The sequence below is a fragment of the Symphalangus syndactylus genome, chromosome 3 (genome assembly GCF_028878055.3).
Source record: "Symphalangus syndactylus isolate Jambi chromosome 3, NHGRI_mSymSyn1-v2.1_pri, whole genome shotgun sequence".
In the NCBI taxonomy this organism is placed as follows: domain Eukaryota; kingdom Metazoa; phylum Chordata; class Mammalia; order Primates; family Hylobatidae; genus Symphalangus; species Symphalangus syndactylus.
The window spans coordinates 106,501,893-106,522,395 of NC_072425.2; the positions used below are offsets into that span (position 1 = coordinate 106,501,893).

Consider the following 20,503-nt stretch of genomic DNA (forward strand, 5'->3'; position numbering starts at 1 on the left):
TTATGATGGTAAAAGGACCCCTGGGGATGCCATCTTGAAAAGAAAGTGACAAAATGATATCAGATGGTGTAAAAAAAAAAGTGTGGTTCTTAGATGAAAGCTATGTGAATAGATCTGTACACAAGTTAGCACCTACCCGAGCACCAGCAAGACCAGCATGACCTTTATCACCATTTTTGCCAGGATCACCCTAGAGTAAAAATGAAAAACAAAACAAAACAAAAAACAGCCTTACACATTTAATGTCAAATTAACCACGATGATTTTGGAATGTTGACTCCTGCTTGTTTTTGTGTTCTTTTGAGATCCCTAGTCTGTGGTTTCTGTTATCTAAGGGTGATCCATCACCATGCAGCTCCATGTACAGTAAGATGTCCCTGTGTCTGTAGAAGCATGGGGATCAGGAGACGGATTTTTAGCAGGGATATAAGGATACACTAGAGGTAAACTTTTAATGTGATAAGTGGCCTGCAGTTTTCCTGTGTTGAAAGGAAACTCCCTGAGACTGGACTGATTCGCAGGAGAGAAATACCAGAGTTTGGTAAAATTTGGCTACAGAAAGTGCTGAGGGTAAGAAAGTTGTGGTGATTCTTACAGTGGGGCCTTTGGGTCCGGGGAATCCAATGTTGCCAGGCTCTCCTCTTGCTCCAGCTGGGCCAATTGGACCAGGCCTGCCGTCGATGCCAGGGAGGCCCTGAAAGCAGAGTTATTTCAGGTTTACTCAGCGTCAACATATTCTCACAACCTCAAGCTTATCATGCTGCCACGGATGAAACAGAATAATTTTCTGAATGCATAGAGCTTCTTGTATAAAGTGTTAATAAATTATGAATCCATTTTCCTTTTCTAACTAGAATGTCGGTACACATATAGCCAATTCAATCTCGTATGTATGCAATTTCCCTCATTCCCTTTTCTTGCCATCCCCTTGTCACCTGCTTCAATTTTCCCTGCCATGTTTTTCTCTCCCCTGCTCTGCTTTCAGTCCTGCATTCATTTGGACTCCATAATTACGATCTATTACTCTGCATTCCCAGATGATGTATGTGTCTGATATTTATTTTCAATGTGTTCATGTATAAATAAGCCACAAAATAGACTTGATAAGGGTGCAATAAGTGTCCTTGAAAATATAATGGAAAATAAGCAATACTTACGACAGGACCTTCTTTTCCAGCTGGGCCGATATTTCCAGGAGAACCAGGAAGACCCTATAAAATAAATGAGGATGCTTTTATATTGGCACTTTAACTTACATACTCAAGCCTCGGATTAACTGAAGTCTAACAAAGGCACCCTTTCCCTCCACTTTTTGTTTGTTGCCTAGGGTAAATCATTAGGAATATTAGCCACTAGCTGGGAAGTGTGAAAAGAGTTCTGAAATTTTTCTTCTATTTTTTTGTGGCTTTCCTTTTATTGAAATTTAGTGCAACTCATCCTTTTATAGATATCTCAAGAAACTGTTAAGCAACATGCTATATAGGCAAAATGTATCACGTTATTTGCCTCATAATAGAAAAACTAATACTTTTAGTAAGCAATTTCCAAAGTGGATTTCTTATTGCTATATTTGGTGTCCCTATTACTTGTTTATGGTACAATTACAGTTGATATTCACCCATAAGGGGTAATGGAGGCAAAAAAATTACTCTATTGCTATGGATTAGTGTGTCTATGGACCTAGAGGTTATTTCTCCATAGCTAGTGTGATGCTGAATACATTACAGCACTTTGTGATTGCTAGGAAAAAGACTTCACTTATGAATCTAATAAATGAATAATGTATAGTCCTAATATATTTCATGAACACCTTATATAAAACTCACAAATTAAGATAAAAGATTCATGCTGATAGGAGGACCAATCTAATTTGGATATATTAAAATAGATCTATTCTTCCAAAAACCTCATAGCCATTGTATCAAGTAATAAATAGAAAATTTATGAACTAATTAAATACATGAAAATATCTACTGAGCTTTGATAAAGTTAAAAATGCAACTGTCAGCAAGACTACTAACAAATTTACTTTTGATGTTTTTATTGTTATCTTCAATATTAACCAACCCTTTAAAGAAGGAAGTAATGCCAGGTGTGATTTGCTCAGAATCAGTTTGAAACTTACTCTAGGTCCCATGAGACCAGGCTCCCCAGGGCGACCAGCATCTCCACTGGGTCCTCGAACTCCAGCAGGGCCACTTGCACCACGACTACCAGGAGGGCCCTATTCAAAAAAAAAAAAAAAAAAGAGAGGAGGAGGATGTTAAAGCTAATGACACACCCACCACCAGAAGCATCAAGTTCCTTTCTAGGAAGTAAGTGATGGACAACTTACCATGACGCCAGCTCTGCCATCAGCTCCAGGAAGACCACGAGAACCAGGACTACCCTGCGAGAAAGTACATGAAATAGAGGGAATTAAAGGAATCTCTTGACTTTGATAAGGTAGAGTTTGTTAAAAATAGCATGATCTCCTTACAGGGGAGATACAGACACAAACCAAGCCAAAACACTTCACCCAACCCTTAGAGGAACTCATAGATGAGCGTCCTGCAAAAGTAGGTCAACATTGTTTCCAGGCCAATTTTATAACATATTAAATTGAGAGTCACTGATTTAATAAGGCAGATGGAAAACAGATGCTTTTTTTGCCTAAGAAAACACAGTCAGTAATTTTGACCAATTCCCAATGAAGGGGTGTCATAATCTGCCTCTGGTGTGTTTGGGTGTTGGGAGCATTTGAAACCTACTCTCAGCCCAGGAGGTCCTGGAGGGCCCGCAGATCCAGCTTCCCCATTAGGGCCTCTCTTTCCTTCTTCACCACTGGGACCAGGAGGACCTTGGGGCCCAGCAGAGCCCTGTTTAATGAAAAGAACAAAAGAAGAGGGAGTAAAAAGTAATTTTTATACTATGTCCAGCTGGAGAAACTGGAATGAGAAAAACAATTAACTTTATAAAAGTGTGATGATAGAGCTACTTACGGGCTCACCCTTGTTACCACTCTCTCCTTTGGAGCCAGCTGGACCAGGCTCACCCTAGGGTTCAATACAGAACAGTGGTCAAATGACAAACATTTGTTGAAACCCTCTTGGAGACAAATCTCTTAGAATATTTGTGGGTCAAGGTAAAGAGAAGCTCAAGTTCTCTAGGAAATGTACCCTGTTCATATTTAAATTGCATACAGGGGAATGGTATTGGTCGAAGGGACAAAACTGATATTGTAGAACTTTGCCTCATTTACCTTGAGGTAATGATTTAAGATAACAGGAGGGGCATGTCTGTGTGCATATAGCAGACGGGAGTGTACATACATATATAAGAAATATAAACTAAAAATGCTAAGGAAGAGAAAAATAGGAATAATAAAACTACGAGTGGAAGTCTAGATAGTGATGAAATGATGGCAGAGCTGGTATTTCAGGATGATGAGACCCACAGTCATGACCACTTACAACAAGTCCTCTGGCACCAGTAGCACCAGCAGCACCAACAGGGCCAGGAATACCACGGGGGCCAGGGAGGCCGGGAGCCCCAGCAACGCCGGGAAGGCCCTATGAAGGAAAATGCAGTGTGGTCCATTAGGGAGGTGATGGGCTGTAGAGGCAGCACACATTAAATGCCTTTAAAATCATAGCAGCACATTTTAGCTACACAGGTATACTCACAGCAGCACCCTTGGCACCAGTAAGGCCGTTTGCTCCAGGATTACCCTATGAGGAAAAGGAAAGGAGAAGGATATCAGTTAACTGGAATATTTCAGTTCTTCTTTGACGCCATCTTCATTCTTCTTCTTCCCCCTACCCCACCTTCGTTTTCTTCTACTCAATAAAGGTTAAAGACAATGGCTACTTACAGGAGGTCCAACGGGGCCGGAAAGGCCTGGAAGACCCACTTCACCACGGGGACCAGCGGGACCAGCAGGACCAGCGTTACCAACAGCTCCAATTTCACCCTAAAAGAGGAAATAAAACCAAGGAATTAACCAGCAAATAATGAAACATCGTATCTGTTTTTAAGATGCCAAGTTTTATGAAATGTCTTCATAAAACTTCAAAATTGCAATTATTTTTCTTATCCGTTTTATTACAACAAGATTTGAGTTTGGTTTCCTATTTTCCTTGCTTGATTCTGCCATCTTGGCTACTGTTACTACCTTCCCTCTCCTTTGTCTCTCTGTGTCTTGACTCTGGTTTTCGGTCAGTCCTAACTAACTAGTCCTAGAGTCAATTTCCATGTTGCCATCTATATGGACGGGCACAGTGCACAGTGCAGAGAAATGATCCATTTTAAATGTAGAGTGAGAAAACTGGTCATTCTATGTTCATTTTAAAGGGAAGGAGTAATTAAGGTAACTATTTCGTAATTATCTCTTTATCTGCAAACACAGTTCCAATCTTTCACATCACAGTACAAAGTTTACCAAAGTAGTGACAATGGTCACCAGTGTTTTTACCTTGGGACCAGGGGCACCTGGGAAGCCTGGAGGGCCAGCAGACCCAATGGGACCCTGAAATCAAAGCAGAAGGTGGTAAGAAATTTCCTCCAAGTAAATTAAGAAAACAATAACAATGACAGAAGATTGAAGTTGCTTACAGTGGCATGACACTATTTATATTAGTAAAGAAAAAAACCGACAGCCAGTCTGTTGTTGTTAGGATCTCATCAAAGGCAAGACATTCATGGTGTATCCAGGGTGGGGAGATTTTGCTTTATACGTCAACCAAAAGTTCAGGTACTTATAAATGGCTTATGCTACTTATAAATGGAGTCTTCAAAAGACCTCACAGAACATTTGGTAAAGTGTCTGAAATGATGCTATTTCATAAGAGATTAATGAAGAAGACAGTGCCCATCCCACATTCTCAACTCCTTTCAAATTCCCCAGTGTCAAAACTTACAGCAGGACCCACGGGACCCACACTTCCATCACTGCCACGGGCACCCTAGGAAGAAAATAATGAGGAAGATCAGATGGAAACTTAAATGACAGTCATTAGAAGATTTTTTAAAAGGATGAAAGTGAACAAAAATGGAAGCACTTACAGCTGGGCCAGGGGCACCAACACGTCCTCTCTCACCAGGAAGCCCACGGGCTCCCTAGAAGCAGAAATATTTTCAATAAAATCCAGAATGCTAATTTAAAAAAAGTCACAAGCATCATTTGCTTTGTTCAGTTTCCAACCTGTACAAGAATACACTAAAAACAAATAAGTTGCCTTCTAATTCCAACTAAATGGTAGTGGATTTCAATTAAGTATCAGAAGGCTATTAGAAAAATATCAAAGAATACAATGCTGAAGGATACAGTGATTAGCAAAAACATTAAAGAAGTTCCATCTCATAAAGAGTGTACACATTTAAATTTACAATGAAGTAGTCAATACTTACTGTTTGACCTGGAGTTCCATTTTCACCAGGGGCACCAGGTTCACCCTACATGGAGAAGGATTGAGTTTTTGTTCATTAAATATAACAATTATTTTTCCTGATAGTGCAATTTTACCCTATTTTTTTACTTTGAACCATTCATATATTTCATAACATTTCTTACACATATAGATTGTTTTTCAATTATGCCAGACACACAGATTTTAAAATGTGCTAACATGAGTTTTTATTCAGATAGTACCAAATATCCAGGTTCTAAGGAGATGTGGTTATTTGAGTGTACCTCTTCCCCAATTTCTCCCTTAGATTCAGGATATCAATTATATATTAGAAACAATATCATAAAAAGAGATGGAAAAGGATAAATTTACTTTCAATGTAACCGTATTTATCCTCTTTAAAGTTATTTTGAACACTCAGTGTTATCACTTTCATAAAATGTGCATGAAAAATTGAAGCTTCATGGTATTTTTTAGAGCCATCATATTTATTTCCAATCTATATTCTTATCCTGAGTAAAAATCAGGGTAGTAGTAGTAGTAGTAGTGGGATTTAATACTATGGCACATGTAAAATAACTTTTTTTTAAAGATAATCTGATTTAGATATAGAGGAAATATGGTTTAAGAGACCTCATAAGGACCCTTCATTTCCAGGATCCTGTGTGAAGTCTATTCTTTGGGAATAAGCATTGAAGTGGCAGGGGGGGATCATTTCTAGCCTATGACTTTCTAACCTCTAGATGTGTGACTTCGGGCAAGTCAATTGCTCTCACGAAGCCTCAGTTTCCCACCTCTGCAAAATGAGGGGGTCTCCAAAGCTCCTTGCAGCTCTAACATTTTATGATACAGTGATTAGTAGTCTGAGCTGTTATATTGGGCTCTTGGGAGAATGAGTTTGACCTTATCCATTTGTGTGGCAGCTGGAAAGTTAGAACAGATTCTCCATATTCATGTTCATTTCTGGTCCCGCTAGTATTCGTTACTCATTAATTTGTAATTACGTTGGTATTCACTTTAATATCACATTATCTCCTTAATAGGAAAGAGAACATTTTATAGTTGAAAACACTGTCAGAGAAGAGCCTAGCCAAGAGATAACACACTTCTGAGACTTTAATTACCTAATTAAAATTTTTTTGAGTGTGCACAGATAAATCACAGGAAAGAGGTTGGAAAGTGTATAGCGACATGAATGTACCTATCTAATTAGTGTGTGGCAAAGGAGAATTTACAGTTTAAAATAATACAGAGTGTCCTAATCTCTGATTATATATGTTTATTTACTCTTATTTTGGCTGCAGAGATACACTGAAATTATAGAGGGAGGAAAGGAAATGGAAGAAGAAACTATTAATATTATTTTTATCTCAATTGTTTAATAGATATTGAATTTTAATAAATATTAATAATTGACCTTTTTTCACAGACTCTCATAGTCCCCATCCTTGAGGGATTTGAAGTACAGAAAAGAAAAAAAAATGCTTTTTATAATATGGGTAGTCTTCAGTATAATATACTTTTCTGGAGGTCATGGGGAATTGCAATCAAGTGCTTAAAAACAGTGCTTCTAATTTAATATTTACCTTCACACCAGGAGCACCGGGCTGTCCCTTCAATCCATCCAGACCATTGTGTCCCTGAAAGGCAAGCCTTATTATAAAATGCTGTTCCACGATAGTGTTTGGTCAAATAAAAATTGTGTATCTTTGCCATTAATCTCTCCTGGGTAAGTCTTGTCTGCTGCAGTAGAAAGAAGTCCAGTGTTCTAGGTCCCAGCAAACTCAGTCTATTGCCCTAGATAGGTCACTTAACTTTCTTGCCATTGAGAGAGAAGGATGGAGGACTAGGTGTTCTCTCACATCTTTTCCATCCTTAATAATTTTATGATTGTCAGATGGTTGTAAATATTCAATAAGTAATACATGTTCTATATAATTTTCTCTGTAGTGAGCCTGTTTTTTGGTAGCTATGAACAGACTGAAAAAATTGCACCCCACTTTACTTTCAAGAAATCTGACTCTTTAACTCTTTCTTCCTTTTGGCAAACTCCAAGAATTTGAAAGTGAGTATATGTCACCCAAGATTTTAAACATACTTGAGTTTTTTCCAAAAATTAATAGGCATTTTCTCTCATCTGAGTAAAGAATGTGCTCACCCTAATGCCTTTGAAGCCAGGAAGTCCAGGAGTTCCAGGGAAACCACGAGCACCCTTAGAAAGAAATGCAGAAGATGGTGAATAATGTTTTACCATAAATAAAAAGACAGTGACTTCTTCCCTCCAAAGTATTTATTCTCATCAAAGTTCATGCTTTGAATCAAAGTCTAGTATACCTTTAAGCACACAGCAACAAATTAACTTGCTCTAATGTGTGTAACTAATAATACGGTATTTGTAGAAAACACAATTTAGTTGCTTATAGTATGCTTGCTGTCATTTATATTCCATTATTTGTATGAATAAAATGTATATGAATTTTTTTTTACTAGGCTTTTTTCTTTGTTAGATGCCTCCGATTCATGTTATGAGTTTGGGTGACATCGATGTTGTCATTCAGATTGATGCTAGTTTTAGCAACTCTCTTATAGGCCTATGATGTTTGTGCTATCTACCAATGTAAAAAGTCTCACCTGTGGTCCAACAACTCCTCTCTCACCAGGTCGTCCGGGTTTTCCAGGGTGACCCTAAACATGAAAACATTGTAGAGTCAACTTCTTCTTGGTAAACTATCAGACAAAATGGGGGAATCTTGGTTTTTACAAAAGGGGAGAAAGTTATCACATAAAAATATGGATCCAGATACATATTTAATCTTTCCCTTAATACAAGCAGGTTAGTTAATATTTCATTAAAATAATATTTCCCATACATTAAGAGTTCTGTCAGGCATATTCAGCTTTTGGCAGAATACTTAATTTGAATCTAGAAAATCTTGTTGAGGCAAGAGTATTTAAATAGCATTTTGAAAGTGCTTAAGAGTAAATACTTACATCTTCACCAGCCTTGCCAGGAGGGCCAGCTGGACCACGAGCACCTGCAGGACCCTAAGAAAACGGGAGACCCATCATTTCGCTAAGGTTATATTCATAAACTTCCTGGAAGAAAACTTATCACAAAGGTGGAAAAATGTACTCACAGTTTGACCAGGTTCACCAGGCTCACCAGCAGGTCCTTGGAAACCTTGAGGGCCCTAAAAGAAAAAAAGAATGTCATACTCCAAGCCTTTATTTCTTAATTCTCTGTCTTTTTACATAAGAGGCATTACAAGCTTTCAGTACTTACTGGGGCTCCAGCTGCACCAGGTGGGCCTCTAGGTCCCATTAAGCCCTGTAAAGAAAGGAGATACATCAACAGTTAGCACTGATAAGTTGTCATGGTGTTGGCTGGGGTCAGATACGACCAACTTAGCAGTGCCATTGTTGTGGTTTAATTCCATAGTTTTTATTCCTTCCAAGGAAGAATTTAAGAACTCAAACTTCCTGCACTAGTTCTCTCCCTTTGCTTTTCCTTTTCTCCCAATCCAAATCAACAGCAATCAATGAGAATTAGACGGGGCAGTCATAGGTTCCTTAAAGTTGTGCACAATTGGGCATACTGAGCTTGTTCTGATGCAATGAAGTGAATCAGTCTTTGCAGAAGTGCAGAATATACAATTGTCTTCTATGCAGCAGATGAAGCATTTCCATATGGATTTCATTGATCATATGTCATCTTCCTATGTCATATTTAGCTAAGAAATTGGTATTTTTATTGCCACAAAGGACATAAATTGAAAAGAATCAGAAGTCCTTCTTAATGATTAGAGAGAAGTTTGTTATAAGCTTATCGCTCCTCTAAGGGTTATTGGTGACTGATGAAAATGTCAAACAAAAGTGGATGTAATGAGGGGTGAAGGAAAAATAAAATATTATTGAAACAGCCTTCTGAAAGAGTCTATTATACGATATTATTGTTGAAAATATGGCCCAAATCATGGAAGATTGTTTTCCCTTTTGTTGTTTCCATAGCACAAAAGTAGGGTAAAACAGGCTGTTACTCGTTTGTAAGCTAAATACACTTTCTTGACTCCTCTTTGCAGTAATCAATGCTTGTGTAAGCTCATCGTAGGGTTTGTTCCTCATAATGCTGAAAATATTTCATGTACCAGTCTCAAGTAATTTGTTCATGACATCAGCCATCGGGACTCTGCAGTCAAACCTACCTTACTGTATTAATGCCTAGAGTGAAATAACATGGATTTTATCTAAAATATACATCATTTTAATTATAAGAATTATTCATTTGGTTTTAGAAATTGTTCTGACATTAAAAGAAACTGTCACTTTTCGATCACAATAGCTTTTTAGGCATACATTAAAAAATAATTTTCTTTGACATCATGAATTTCTAATTATATTTATTTTTTCATGTATTTGTAACAATTTCATTTACATAAAATGTAGTGTATTTCATGGAGGCTGTGAGACAGTATGATTACTCATTAATTCAGAGAAGAACCCTGTGGGGTTTTATAGTTATTGATTTTCCAACATGGAAATTATTTTAATACTTTATTGCTGCCTATCTTCCCTATTTGTGAAACAGATATCTGTTGATTACGTATGTCTGTGCATGTGTGTGGATGTGCAAGCTTAAATTATATTTCACTGATATTTCAAAGTAAAATACTCTGCTTTATGCCGCCAAGACAGATGTTCCAAAAACAGGGGAACCTAAATCCATATTAATTTTCCCAGCTTAGTGGGCTTTTTAAAAATGACATTTAGTAGCTCTTTACTTTCCACCCCTTTGCTTCTTCTTGAGATATAGGTACTGCTTTAAAACTGACTAATGTCCAGCATTAGCTGAAACAGCTAATTTCAAATATCCAATATAAACAAAGCCAAAAGAAACACTCTACTTTTTCATTTCAGATATGAACATTTTAAATTACCAGAAAAAAATTAGGGAATTAGAAGTCATCAATTAAAGGTACATTATTTCTCAAGTGAGAGTTTTAATTTACAGAAAATATTATCTCACCCTTAGAGTATATTAGCTTACTGTGGGCCATTAGCTCCAGCAGAACATCTTCTTTTGAAGATAGAGCACTAAGTGCACTGCCCAGGTAAAATTTGCATTTTAAAGACCATGTTGACTTTGGGCAGATAAATACCTTTGTTTTGAAACAATTAATTAAAATCACTAAATTGCGTGTGTGTGTATACATTAAATTCTGTAGTGCTTAATCAACCTAACACTTTGACTTCTGGCAATTTTTCCCTCTATTTCATATATGCTAGTATACATTTTGCATGCTCATATTAGCATTTTTCCCTTCAAACTTCTCTCTAATGCTTGTTAGAAGCTTCATTTGTTAATAGTCATCATCATTATTATCATCATCATATAGGGAATGTTTCTAAGCGGTGCTCCACTGATAGGGTATGGTGCTGAATATCTGTACTGAGTGACATAAATGCTAGATTTTCACTCATACTCTATGCTATATTGATTTACAATCAATAGACTAAAAAAGGATTTTTTTTTGTCAAAATGCAGAAAAAGAAACATTTTCTATATTGTTAACTCCTTGAGGAAGGATCAGAATCTGTCATATTCCTTGTAATTTTCCCAGTTCCTAATACAGTTTAGGGCCCATTGAAGGTACCTGATTAATATCTGTTGACTAAATGAGTGGTTTATTCAAGGACTAGGTACATAAACCATGATGTAATCAAATATTAGACATCTTGCCTGGCAGCTAGTTCTAGTTATGTCATTAGTTACCCGGATGACCTTGAGAAAAGGGCTTAAACTCTCCCATTTTAAAATGAATTAGCTGGACTAGAACTTGTTGATCCTTTCCAACAAGTTCAGAGAACTTAACAAATAGTTCTAGCCTCTAAGTGTTGCTTAAAATTCTAAGCAATGTGAAAGAATATTAAAAAAATTAATCAGAGTGATTACTGTTTTAAATTAAGTTGATTTGCCCAAGTTATGGTTCCTATGTCCAAAGATTATTTCTTGGACATAAGTATATGATCTATCTTAATGAGGCACTTTTGTAAAGAAAAGTGAACTCCTTAACTTATGTTTTCATAAATTGAAGACAAAAAGAGTTGTTTTTGTATAATCTAAATATTGAGTGTTAACTTAGGTAGCTAAATAAATGGAGTAGTAAAATGTGACATAAAATGAATTATTTATTTAGCAAATTTTTTGGCTAAGATAAACAGATAAGCATACCATTGGTCCAGGGCCAAGTCCAACTCCTTTTCCATCATACTGAGCAGCAAAGTTCTAGAGAAGTAAAAAAAAAAAAAAAAAATTATATACATATAAAAAATATTTTTAGTTACTAGTCATGTAGTTCATTTTCTCATTCTACTTGTAAATATTTTTCTGTTGTTATTTAAAAGAGGGCAATGTTTTTGATATAATTATTAGTTTAAAATTCTATATTGAACTAAATTCCTAAAAAGTCAGGAGAGCTGTACGTTTAAAACTTGGCCGACACCTCTTTGAAATGGAGAACTTCCCTACTTTATTTTTTGAGCCCTTCTTCTGCCCTAACTCGGTGTCTCCACTCCCACCTTTTACCTCTACTCTGAGGAAGGGAAGCTTTCTAAACTTTTAATGTTGCTAAGGGCTCCTGATAAATTAGACAGAGCTCAAGAGGACATCTTCACATTTTCACATGTTGCCCTTCCCCACTGGAGCTACACAAAGTGACTAAGAGATCTTTCTCTTGCTGGAGTTTCAGGAAGGATATAAAGAGTTTTCAAGTGTAGAGGAAAATAAAATTAAAATGCCCCTTGGAAGATAAAACTTCTAAAAACTAGTTCACAGTAATAACTTCACTGTTAAAGATCTCTCTTATAGTGGTAGCTCGATCAAAGAAGCTGCTTTTTAATGCAATTCATAGACAAGCAATCATAATAGGATCTTTGGGGGAGAAAGGTCTTATTTTACTGGCATACAGTTGGGTATTAGAATCAGGCTTCTGATTCACAGTGCTAACCAATTAAGCAAATATGTTTTCCTTCCTGCAGTGAGGCCATTTGGCACTCATACCATTGTTAAAGACATAAAGCTAAAAGAAGATATTAATGAAAAAGGGAAATATACTTTTCTCAAATTAGTTTGAAGCAAATTAAACCTAAAACTGCTTTGAATGTTGGTTCAGCAGACTTCAAGTCAAGGAGAATAAAAAGCGTAGGATGTTTGTAAAATTGCTTAAGATCAGGGATTTCACTTATGTAGTTCAATCTAATCAAAATCCTTAATAATGCAACACCTCTTATTTGTGCCTTACTGATAAAAGATATTAAATCTCCAAATTAAATAATGGTAATGATGGCCACAGCTAACTTCAGTGCACACAAAGACCAGTCCTGTAATTGACAAGGGCTCACAAAGAGAATGGGTAAAGCAGAATCTTGAGTGAAGAAACCAAATAAATGAAATAAAATATACTAATTTTCAAATGGAAGAATTATCCCTTAACTGCTAAAAATAAATTCCACAATAAGCCTTCTTTCAACTAAAGTTAGCTAAAAGTTAGCAATACTTAAGACATCTTACCCCACCGAGACCAGGGGGGCCAGGAGGACCAGGTGGACCAGGAGGGCCTGTGGGACCATCTTCACCATCTCTGCCTGGGGGGCCTGGTGGACCCTGTTATGTAAAAAGTGAGTAAGGTCAGGTTAGACAGGCCCTGTAGAAACCTAAGAATTACATGTGGTAAGATCAGTTGTTCAGACCTTTCTATGTGCAAGTAGGGTGGAAATTTAATATACTATATTTGTCATTAATTGAAATTCACTTATGAGTCTATTTTAGAAAGAGGGTTAATAACTCTCAAGATATCACAGGGAAGTTTTCCTAAAGAACTATCTCAGCCATTGAATATTAATTCATACTGAAGCTCCAGTATTCAAATATAAAAATTATAGCTAAAATGTATGGTTCCACGTGCTTCATATGTTTAACAGTGCACAAGGACTTACATTGTATTTTTATTGCCGATCTCTGACTGTGACAAACTGATTCAATTGTTTTGGTATGTTACATGTGAATGAATTAACTGATATGACAGTTAATAAGGTCACTTTATCATAGGATAGAAAATCCTGCAGATTTACCATCATTAACTACTTGTGTTGTTAAAATAATTAACTGATATAATTCTATTTCTAATAAATTGTTTGAGTAGAATACATGTGAGTCTCCACTTCCTAATAGATATAAGATATAGGTATTCATGTATTGGCAAAAGTGTTATATAATGCAAAACCACGTAGTTATAAATGTCAAATAAGCATAGCAGGGAGATTTAAGAATGCCACAAATAAAATGTAAGCCTGACTTGTACATGTATGAATTTGAGCAGAGAAACATGTTACTGACTACTAATTCACTATTATTTCCAAGCTACCTACGGGATCTTACTTCAAAAGCAAATGAAATATGTTAAAAAGAGGACTGTGGTGGTAGGTAGATATATTTTCATTATGCATGTGTTGGATGGGTCAATTACAAAGAAAGTAGACCATGCAAAGAATATGACTGTAACAGTTTTTCTTTTTTAACGGTAATTTTGACCTAAAACAAATATTGATCACATATAATAATGCTCATTCACTTCTTCTGCAGTGCATTTCCTGTTTAAAGGGGTGTACAATTATCTGGATACATAATATTCTTATAAATAGCCAGTTCCTGTAGTTTCTAATATATAGTTATTCAAATATGGGGCGAAGCTCTTTATAGTTCAAAAATTACCCACCCTTTCTCCACGTGGTCCTCTATCTCCAGCTGGGCCCTACAGGAAAGATACAAACAGGACAATAATAAATGCCTAAGAAGTAATTTCCAGTGAACAAGCAAATCGTTCTTGATAATAATTAGTTGGTAAGACTGATCTAACTACAATGTTATTAGATAGCACATAAAAAATTGAAGCAATGCAACAGATAAAAGTATATATTTTAATTATAATTATATGTAATTTTTTTTCAGTTGGGGGATTGGAAGCTGCTATAGTCTTCACTATTAGGTCAATACTATGTATAGCATTTTGAATAAGATGATAACTGTAGATGAAATGACCATTTTGTTACATTTTTAACAGCACGTTTATATAGTCAAAGCCCTTTAAAATAAACTTTTTTTACTACCTATAATTAACATAATATGCCTTCCATCTCCAGAATAAAAACAAGTCTTTTTTTTCCTTTTGTATGTAAATCACCAGTTTGCATCACATAAACGTAATTACAGATGACCCTGGAAGATAATTAAACTTTGTTATCTTAAACATCAAAGCTACTTTATTTTATGCTTTAGCTAATGCATATTCATATAAGCAAAATTTTGATAAAGTATTTTCCTTCTATAGTCTACTATCAATTTAGTTAAATTATGTTATCCCTGATAATTTTAGATATTTATAGAGAAGTAGTGTACTCTTACCTTTCTTACAGTTTCCTAGAAAAGAATAAATCAAAGATTATTATGAAGAAAATTGTATATATATATTTAAAAACAGCTTCCATTTTGGTGTAGTATACAAATATACCTTCACAATTCATTACATTATGCATTTACTATTATCTTAGTTTAATATTTCAAACTACAATTTAAAATTTTACCAACATGTCAGATAAAAATATGTACCTACAGAACAAAAAATACATAGCAATACGTACCTGTACTTACGCCTCAAATTCAATTCATGAGCTAAGAATGTGTTAACAATAAATGCTTTTGCAAATGATTCCAAAGGAGTGAAAAGATTCTCTAGCTCAGTGAAATCTTCTGCTTCATAGAAGCTGATCCTAAAACTCAAGCTTCTATTTGATTATTTACTCTATATTTCTTATGAGTATTTTATAAACCTAGTCTTATTCAGTAGCCCCGCCTATTTTGGAAAATTGGGTGGGTACTTTCTAAGGCAGCCAGAAAGGTTTTGACTATCATAATTCTTCACAATTTTCTTGGGAATCTAGGATGATCAATATTAATGTAACTTCTTCCCTTCCAAGAGAAGACATCACTGTAGCCAAGGGAATCAAAGTATTTTTAAAAATTCTAAAAAAGTTTTACTCACCTCTTGTAAAGCTGTAGAAAAAAAAAAGAAAAAGTAGGAAATAATTATTAGTATCACTTCATGGATCAATAGCAATAATTAGCAAATAGAGAAACAAGATTATAGAATTGAGTTACCTAAAGTACCAGTTATATTTTTTATTAAGAATATTTTAATGACTTGGAAATTATGCAGGTCAGAAGTATGGCAGGGATCAGCAGGGTGATTTGTTTGCAATATTAAAATGTAAATATATTTTGAATTAAATTGTTAATTATTTACTATTTTATAAATGCTGTGAAATATTAATGTGTCTGAAGGATATTTTGAATGCTTAGCAATTGAGCTGGTAAAGTGCACAGATGAATCGCTGAATGTAAGACTAGTAGATTGATGAGGAAATAATTTATGATTTAGATCATTTTTAATACCTAAATATCTAAAAAATGTAAAATTTAGGAAAGTATGTTACCTTAAAATTCTATATTGAATTTGTTTTTTATAAAATATTGAAGCTGACTTACTCTTTTATAAAACATTGAAGTTACTTAGTACTTCACTGAGTTTGTGCCATTCTTAATATCCTTTTTCAAAAGGTCTAATTTGCACATTATTAACTATGAAAATGGATTAATTCAGGCATCTGAATTTTGCTTTAAATTAGTTCACTTAAATTAGGTAAGATCATTTTACCAATATGTATCATTTTTGTCTCAGAGAAATAGTTTTGTATAAATGGAAAAACTGTGGATTAAAGATCTTGAAAAATGATAGAAAAAATAAACAAAAGTACTATCCCCCCTTTTGCCATAATTGTTATAAGTCCTTAAAGAGTGAATTCCTCTCCTATGGTATAAAAATTATAGGTTAATACAGGATACAAGTGTGGCCAAGCTTGCAATAGGATGAATCACCCCTAAAATTGCTTTAATTAGGTGGCCAAGAAGTGCGTTATCTGAAGTGAGAACATCTGTTGCAACAGTCACAATTCAGGAGGGTGGACCACATCCAGCACTGACATTTAAGGGCAATTTATGAGAATTACTGTTAAATTACAAGAATGATATGTTTACTTCATTGTGTCCATCAGTAGGAAGAATAATTATGCCTGACTTGATTAACGGAAGTCCTTATGATTTTGGAAATTTGCCTTTTAATTACTCAGACATGGATCATTTTGAAGAATGTGTGTTTGATAACATTTATTCCAGACTGTGGTTGGCTGTTGATCAGAAGGTAAGTTGCCTTTGTACCTTCAAATTTCCCTAAGTCTGCCTTCATTTTATTCTCTAGGAGCCGACTCTTTCCTCCCACTCTCAGATCTCATTAAAAATATGAACTCGGTAATGTGAATTTGTTCACTGCAATTACTCATTAGTATCCACAGTATGTATACTAAAAGTGAATGAAGGGGGAACAGACACACACACACACACGCACACAAATGCATTAGAAATTATGCGTTGGTAGACACCGTGCTATGTGGGTGGAACAACTTTTTGGAGTACTGGGTGTGGTCAGACAATACCATCCCCCATCTAGTCAATATCTTTGTCTAGTACTTTGGCAGCCATTTTCAAGATGAAAACGGACTGATCTTCTGCATTCTCTCTTGACATGAAAGTCTGGCCATAGAACCTAGAGCTGGAAAGTGGCCTTGGGGTCCTTTTAATCTCTGTCTCACATTTTAGAAAAGGCCGTTTGACTTGCCGAAAGTCACGCAGCAAATTGGTGTCAGAGTCATGGGAAAAACCCCGGTCTCCTCATCTCATGTCAATGTTGATATTTCTCAACTTGCTGAGTTCATAACGGTTGATTATCACTGGGAACATGTCAAAGGGGTAATTCTCAGGCTCAAACAAAATTTAGAGCAGATTTGAGTTAAAAAATGTTACCATTTCCATGACTAGAAAGTGAATTGAGACACTTATATTACTTTTCAGAATGTACCCATTCCAAGTAGCATCCATTCTTCTTTCCAGGGTTCACTGACTAGCCACTGGGAAAGGCTCCAACCAGAAATGCTGATCATCAATCTGTATAAACCCGTAGAAGCTTTAATTGGGATTCCATTTGCTTAAGGCCCTGTCCCCTGTACTTTCATTTTTCTTCCTCCAGAGGGCGCCTTATAGCCATCATCATATCATCATCGCCATCCTCATCCTCCTCTGGACAAGCCTTACAATGCCCACAAGATAAAAGCTCTTAGGAGGTGAGTTTTACATTACTCAATTGAAGGGCTTTCTAACGCAAGCCTCAAGTTTTACAAGGTGGACATCAGTGCGGTTATGGGGCCTGTGGGGTGGAGGCCCTTGACTTCTTCCACCACATTGGCGTTAATATCTCATCCTTAGGGAAAAGACCTTCAGCTCCCTTTGGGGGTTACTAAGCTGAGGAGCCAGATCGAGTTAACTGTCTCACTCTGAACTTAGAGGAAAAGTTCCCTAACTTTTGGCAAGGCTTTTATGTTTTCATTTTTTAAAGTAATTTCCACGTTTCTTATCAATTCCGGCGTTTTCCCACATGCCTGAAAGTCTGCCCTCCAAGTGTACCTGAATTCAGGTTACAGGTTTTCCTTTTCAGGGCAGGGTGCCCTCCCATCTAACCTCTCTACCCAGTCTCCCCCAAACAAGCTGAAGGCACTTACATTGGCATGTTGCTAGGCATGAGATTACTGCAAGCAGCAACAAAGTCCGCGTATCCACAAAGCTGAGCATGTCTAGCACTTAGACATGCAGACTCCTTGTGTCGCAGAGCCCCTGGGTCACCGGCGGAGGTATCACCTGGCGGGCGCGGGCATGCAGTCGTGGCCAGTACCTCCAACTTAGCCGAAACCTCCTGCTGCCGTGGTGCTAAAATAATAAAGCCCGGATCTGCCCTATTTATACGGCAAAAGTTTCCCTGGCCCGAGGGTGCCTCCAAAAGGGCCTCCACCAATGGGAGGGCTGGGGCTGGGGGCCCGGGCAGCCACAGCTGGGAGGAGCCTGCGGGGGCGCAGAGGAGGGAGCGAATGAGGGAAGGGACGTGGCCACGGGGCTGGCTTCTTAAATTGGTTCCATTCTTTTTGAGGACGTGGACACTTTTGAGGCTTTCAAGGGGAAACTCTGACTCGCTGTCTGCATACCTCCGCCCTCCCCATCCTCCCGCTCTCCCCCGCCCTTTCCAAGTTTGGAAACACTATGGGACACGTCGGAGTGCTCTGCAGCCCCGACATGGGCAGAATTTGCAGATCTCCGGGCGGCTGAGCAGCTAGAGAGGGATCGGGAACCCAGCGATCAAAGCAGGAGCTGTCCAGTCCTGTCTCACCTGTGCCCTGTAGGCCACCTGTAGGGTGGAGGGCTCCAGCGGGATCGGAGGGGGCAGAGAAGGAGGGAGGGAAGACTCGACAGCGTGGCGCAGCCGGATCCCGCCTCCCCGCCCCTCCACCCGTGCACCCCGCCCCCAGCCCCGTTCAGCTTTTCTCTAGCTTTAGGGCTCCTGTGCGCCCGCTGTTTCAACAGTGATGCACTCTCTTTCTCTTATGACTTCGGGAAAGGGGGGTACTGTGTGGGGAGGGCTGGGTTGCAGTCGGAGGGCGCCTTTTGTTGGCAGGTGGGCTGGGGAGCAGGCTCGAGGCTGCTTGGCACCCGGTTACAGGGAGGATAGGCTTTGCGAACTCTACACCGAGTCACCTGGGAAGTCCTTCGACCTCCTAGCTTGCCTTTGCTGAGGCTTATTCCAAAGAGTGTCTTTTGGGGGATGGTCTGGCACTCCGAAACGACTCCAACCGACCTGGAGACCGAGAACTTATTTCTCAGTCTCTCCTTTCTGAGGCTGCGGTGGGGGATCTTTCATGGTTTCCAGTCTCCCCTCCCCTTCTCCATGAGCTCCTTGTCTGGATTTACCAAGTTCTACCCTGAGCCTGGACCCTTCAACCCTCCCGTGAGTCCCCGGTCCCTCTTGACCTTGCTGCTTACTCTCTGTCCCATCTCTTACAGCCACACCCAAGCACCTCCACTAGCACATCCAGAGGGCCTTCTGATTCGAGCTTGGGGTCTTCGTAGTCTTCGCTGGTAACACCCCAGGCAGTGCGCCCACCAACGTGGATGTTAACTCTCTCCCCAGCACCCAACATCCCTCTTCTCTGGCCGCCTCCATCTAACCCTCCATTCCCTACTAGGGAGAGGAGGAGCTGGTACTTTGACCCTGAGGTGGGAGGCCAAGTGTCCTGTGCCCTTTTCTAAAGCCTCTTGGGATGGCATTCCAGGCCCTAGGTTTGAAAGGCTGTGTGCGTTTGTGTGTGTGTGTGTGTGTCTGTGTGTGTGTCAGGCCTCTCCTCTACTTGCCTAAGGCCCCCATGAGGCAGCGGGGGCCTAGTCAGAGTACTGCTCTATCCCAGAAGTCATCGCAAAGGGGGCATCTTTAGGTCAGTTCTGTCTCTAAGAAACAGAAACGAGTGGGCTGTAGTTCCCTGAGAATCTTTTTCCCTTCCTTCCCCCCACCCTCTCCCCGCTTTTTTTGCTTTGACTTAAGGAAGAATTTCTGCAGAAGTTAACTCCATCAGCAGCTTCTGTAATTAAAAGGGACTATTCTAAAGCAGGTTACTCTTTCTAAATGTAAAAGAAGAAAAAAAGGTTAATGAAAGTAAAAGTGGATAACCAAAAACTATAATAAACTCTTGTTTTATCCTAATTAAAGGCACTCACTTGGGAGACAACTTTGGATGATTTTTTGAAGTAACTGGGAGTGAAAGAATTTGAAAGGGTTACTGGTCCTTCCTAGGAGGGGGTTTACAAGGAGTAATCCACATTCAAATTTTTTTCTAACTAGGCAACAATGTTTGAAGTTTTCTAGGTTCTAGGAACAACAACAACAAAAGACCTGAGGTTGAATTGTATATTCCAAGAACATTTTTAACATTTCCCTGAAATATCACCATTACAGAACTAACAAAAAACTTTAAAGTGGAAATCATTTTTATCAGGAAAGAAAAACTTCAACACTACATCGTAATGAATTTTTTTTCTGCATATCAGAAGAATGAGCAATGATTTCTAAGAATCA

The 20,503-nt window shown here is 37.9% G+C and overlaps 1 protein-coding gene across 1 annotated transcript in view; it reads right to left on the minus strand.

The window, feature by feature from the left end:
• Positions 1-18,399, minus strand: part of COL1A2 (collagen type I alpha 2 chain) — a 35,811-nt gene extending 17,412 nt beyond the window's left edge. Inside the window, exons 1-26 of the mRNA XM_055272662.2 lie at positions 18,108-18,399; positions 15,482-15,492; positions 14,845-14,859; positions 14,159-14,194; positions 12,955-13,047; positions 11,617-11,670; positions 8,671-8,715; positions 8,525-8,578; positions 8,379-8,432; positions 8,019-8,072; positions 7,546-7,599; positions 6,974-7,027; positions 5,389-5,433; positions 5,044-5,097; positions 4,899-4,943; positions 4,454-4,507; positions 3,854-3,952; positions 3,666-3,710; positions 3,453-3,551; positions 2,982-3,035; positions 2,751-2,858; positions 2,336-2,389; positions 2,126-2,224; positions 1,158-1,211; positions 596-694; positions 137-190 (exon numbers count right to left, since the gene is read on the minus strand). Of these exons, the coding sequence (XP_055128637.1) occupies positions 137-190; positions 596-694; positions 1,158-1,211; positions 2,126-2,224; positions 2,336-2,389; positions 2,751-2,858; positions 2,982-3,035; positions 3,453-3,551; positions 3,666-3,710; positions 3,854-3,952; positions 4,454-4,507; positions 4,899-4,943; positions 5,044-5,097; positions 5,389-5,433; positions 6,974-7,027; positions 7,546-7,599; positions 8,019-8,072; positions 8,379-8,432; positions 8,525-8,578; positions 8,671-8,715; positions 11,617-11,670; positions 12,955-13,047; positions 14,159-14,194; positions 14,845-14,859; positions 15,482-15,492; positions 18,108-18,177 (1,557 nt within the window). The 5' untranslated portion in view covers positions 18,178-18,399. The remainder of the gene's footprint in view (positions 1-136; positions 191-595; positions 695-1,157; positions 1,212-2,125; positions 2,225-2,335; positions 2,390-2,750; positions 2,859-2,981; positions 3,036-3,452; positions 3,552-3,665; positions 3,711-3,853; positions 3,953-4,453; positions 4,508-4,898; positions 4,944-5,043; positions 5,098-5,388; positions 5,434-6,973; positions 7,028-7,545; positions 7,600-8,018; positions 8,073-8,378; positions 8,433-8,524; positions 8,579-8,670; positions 8,716-11,616; positions 11,671-12,954; positions 13,048-14,158; positions 14,195-14,844; positions 14,860-15,481; positions 15,493-18,107) is intronic.
• Between the last annotated feature and the right edge of the window lie 2,104 nt (positions 18,400-20,503).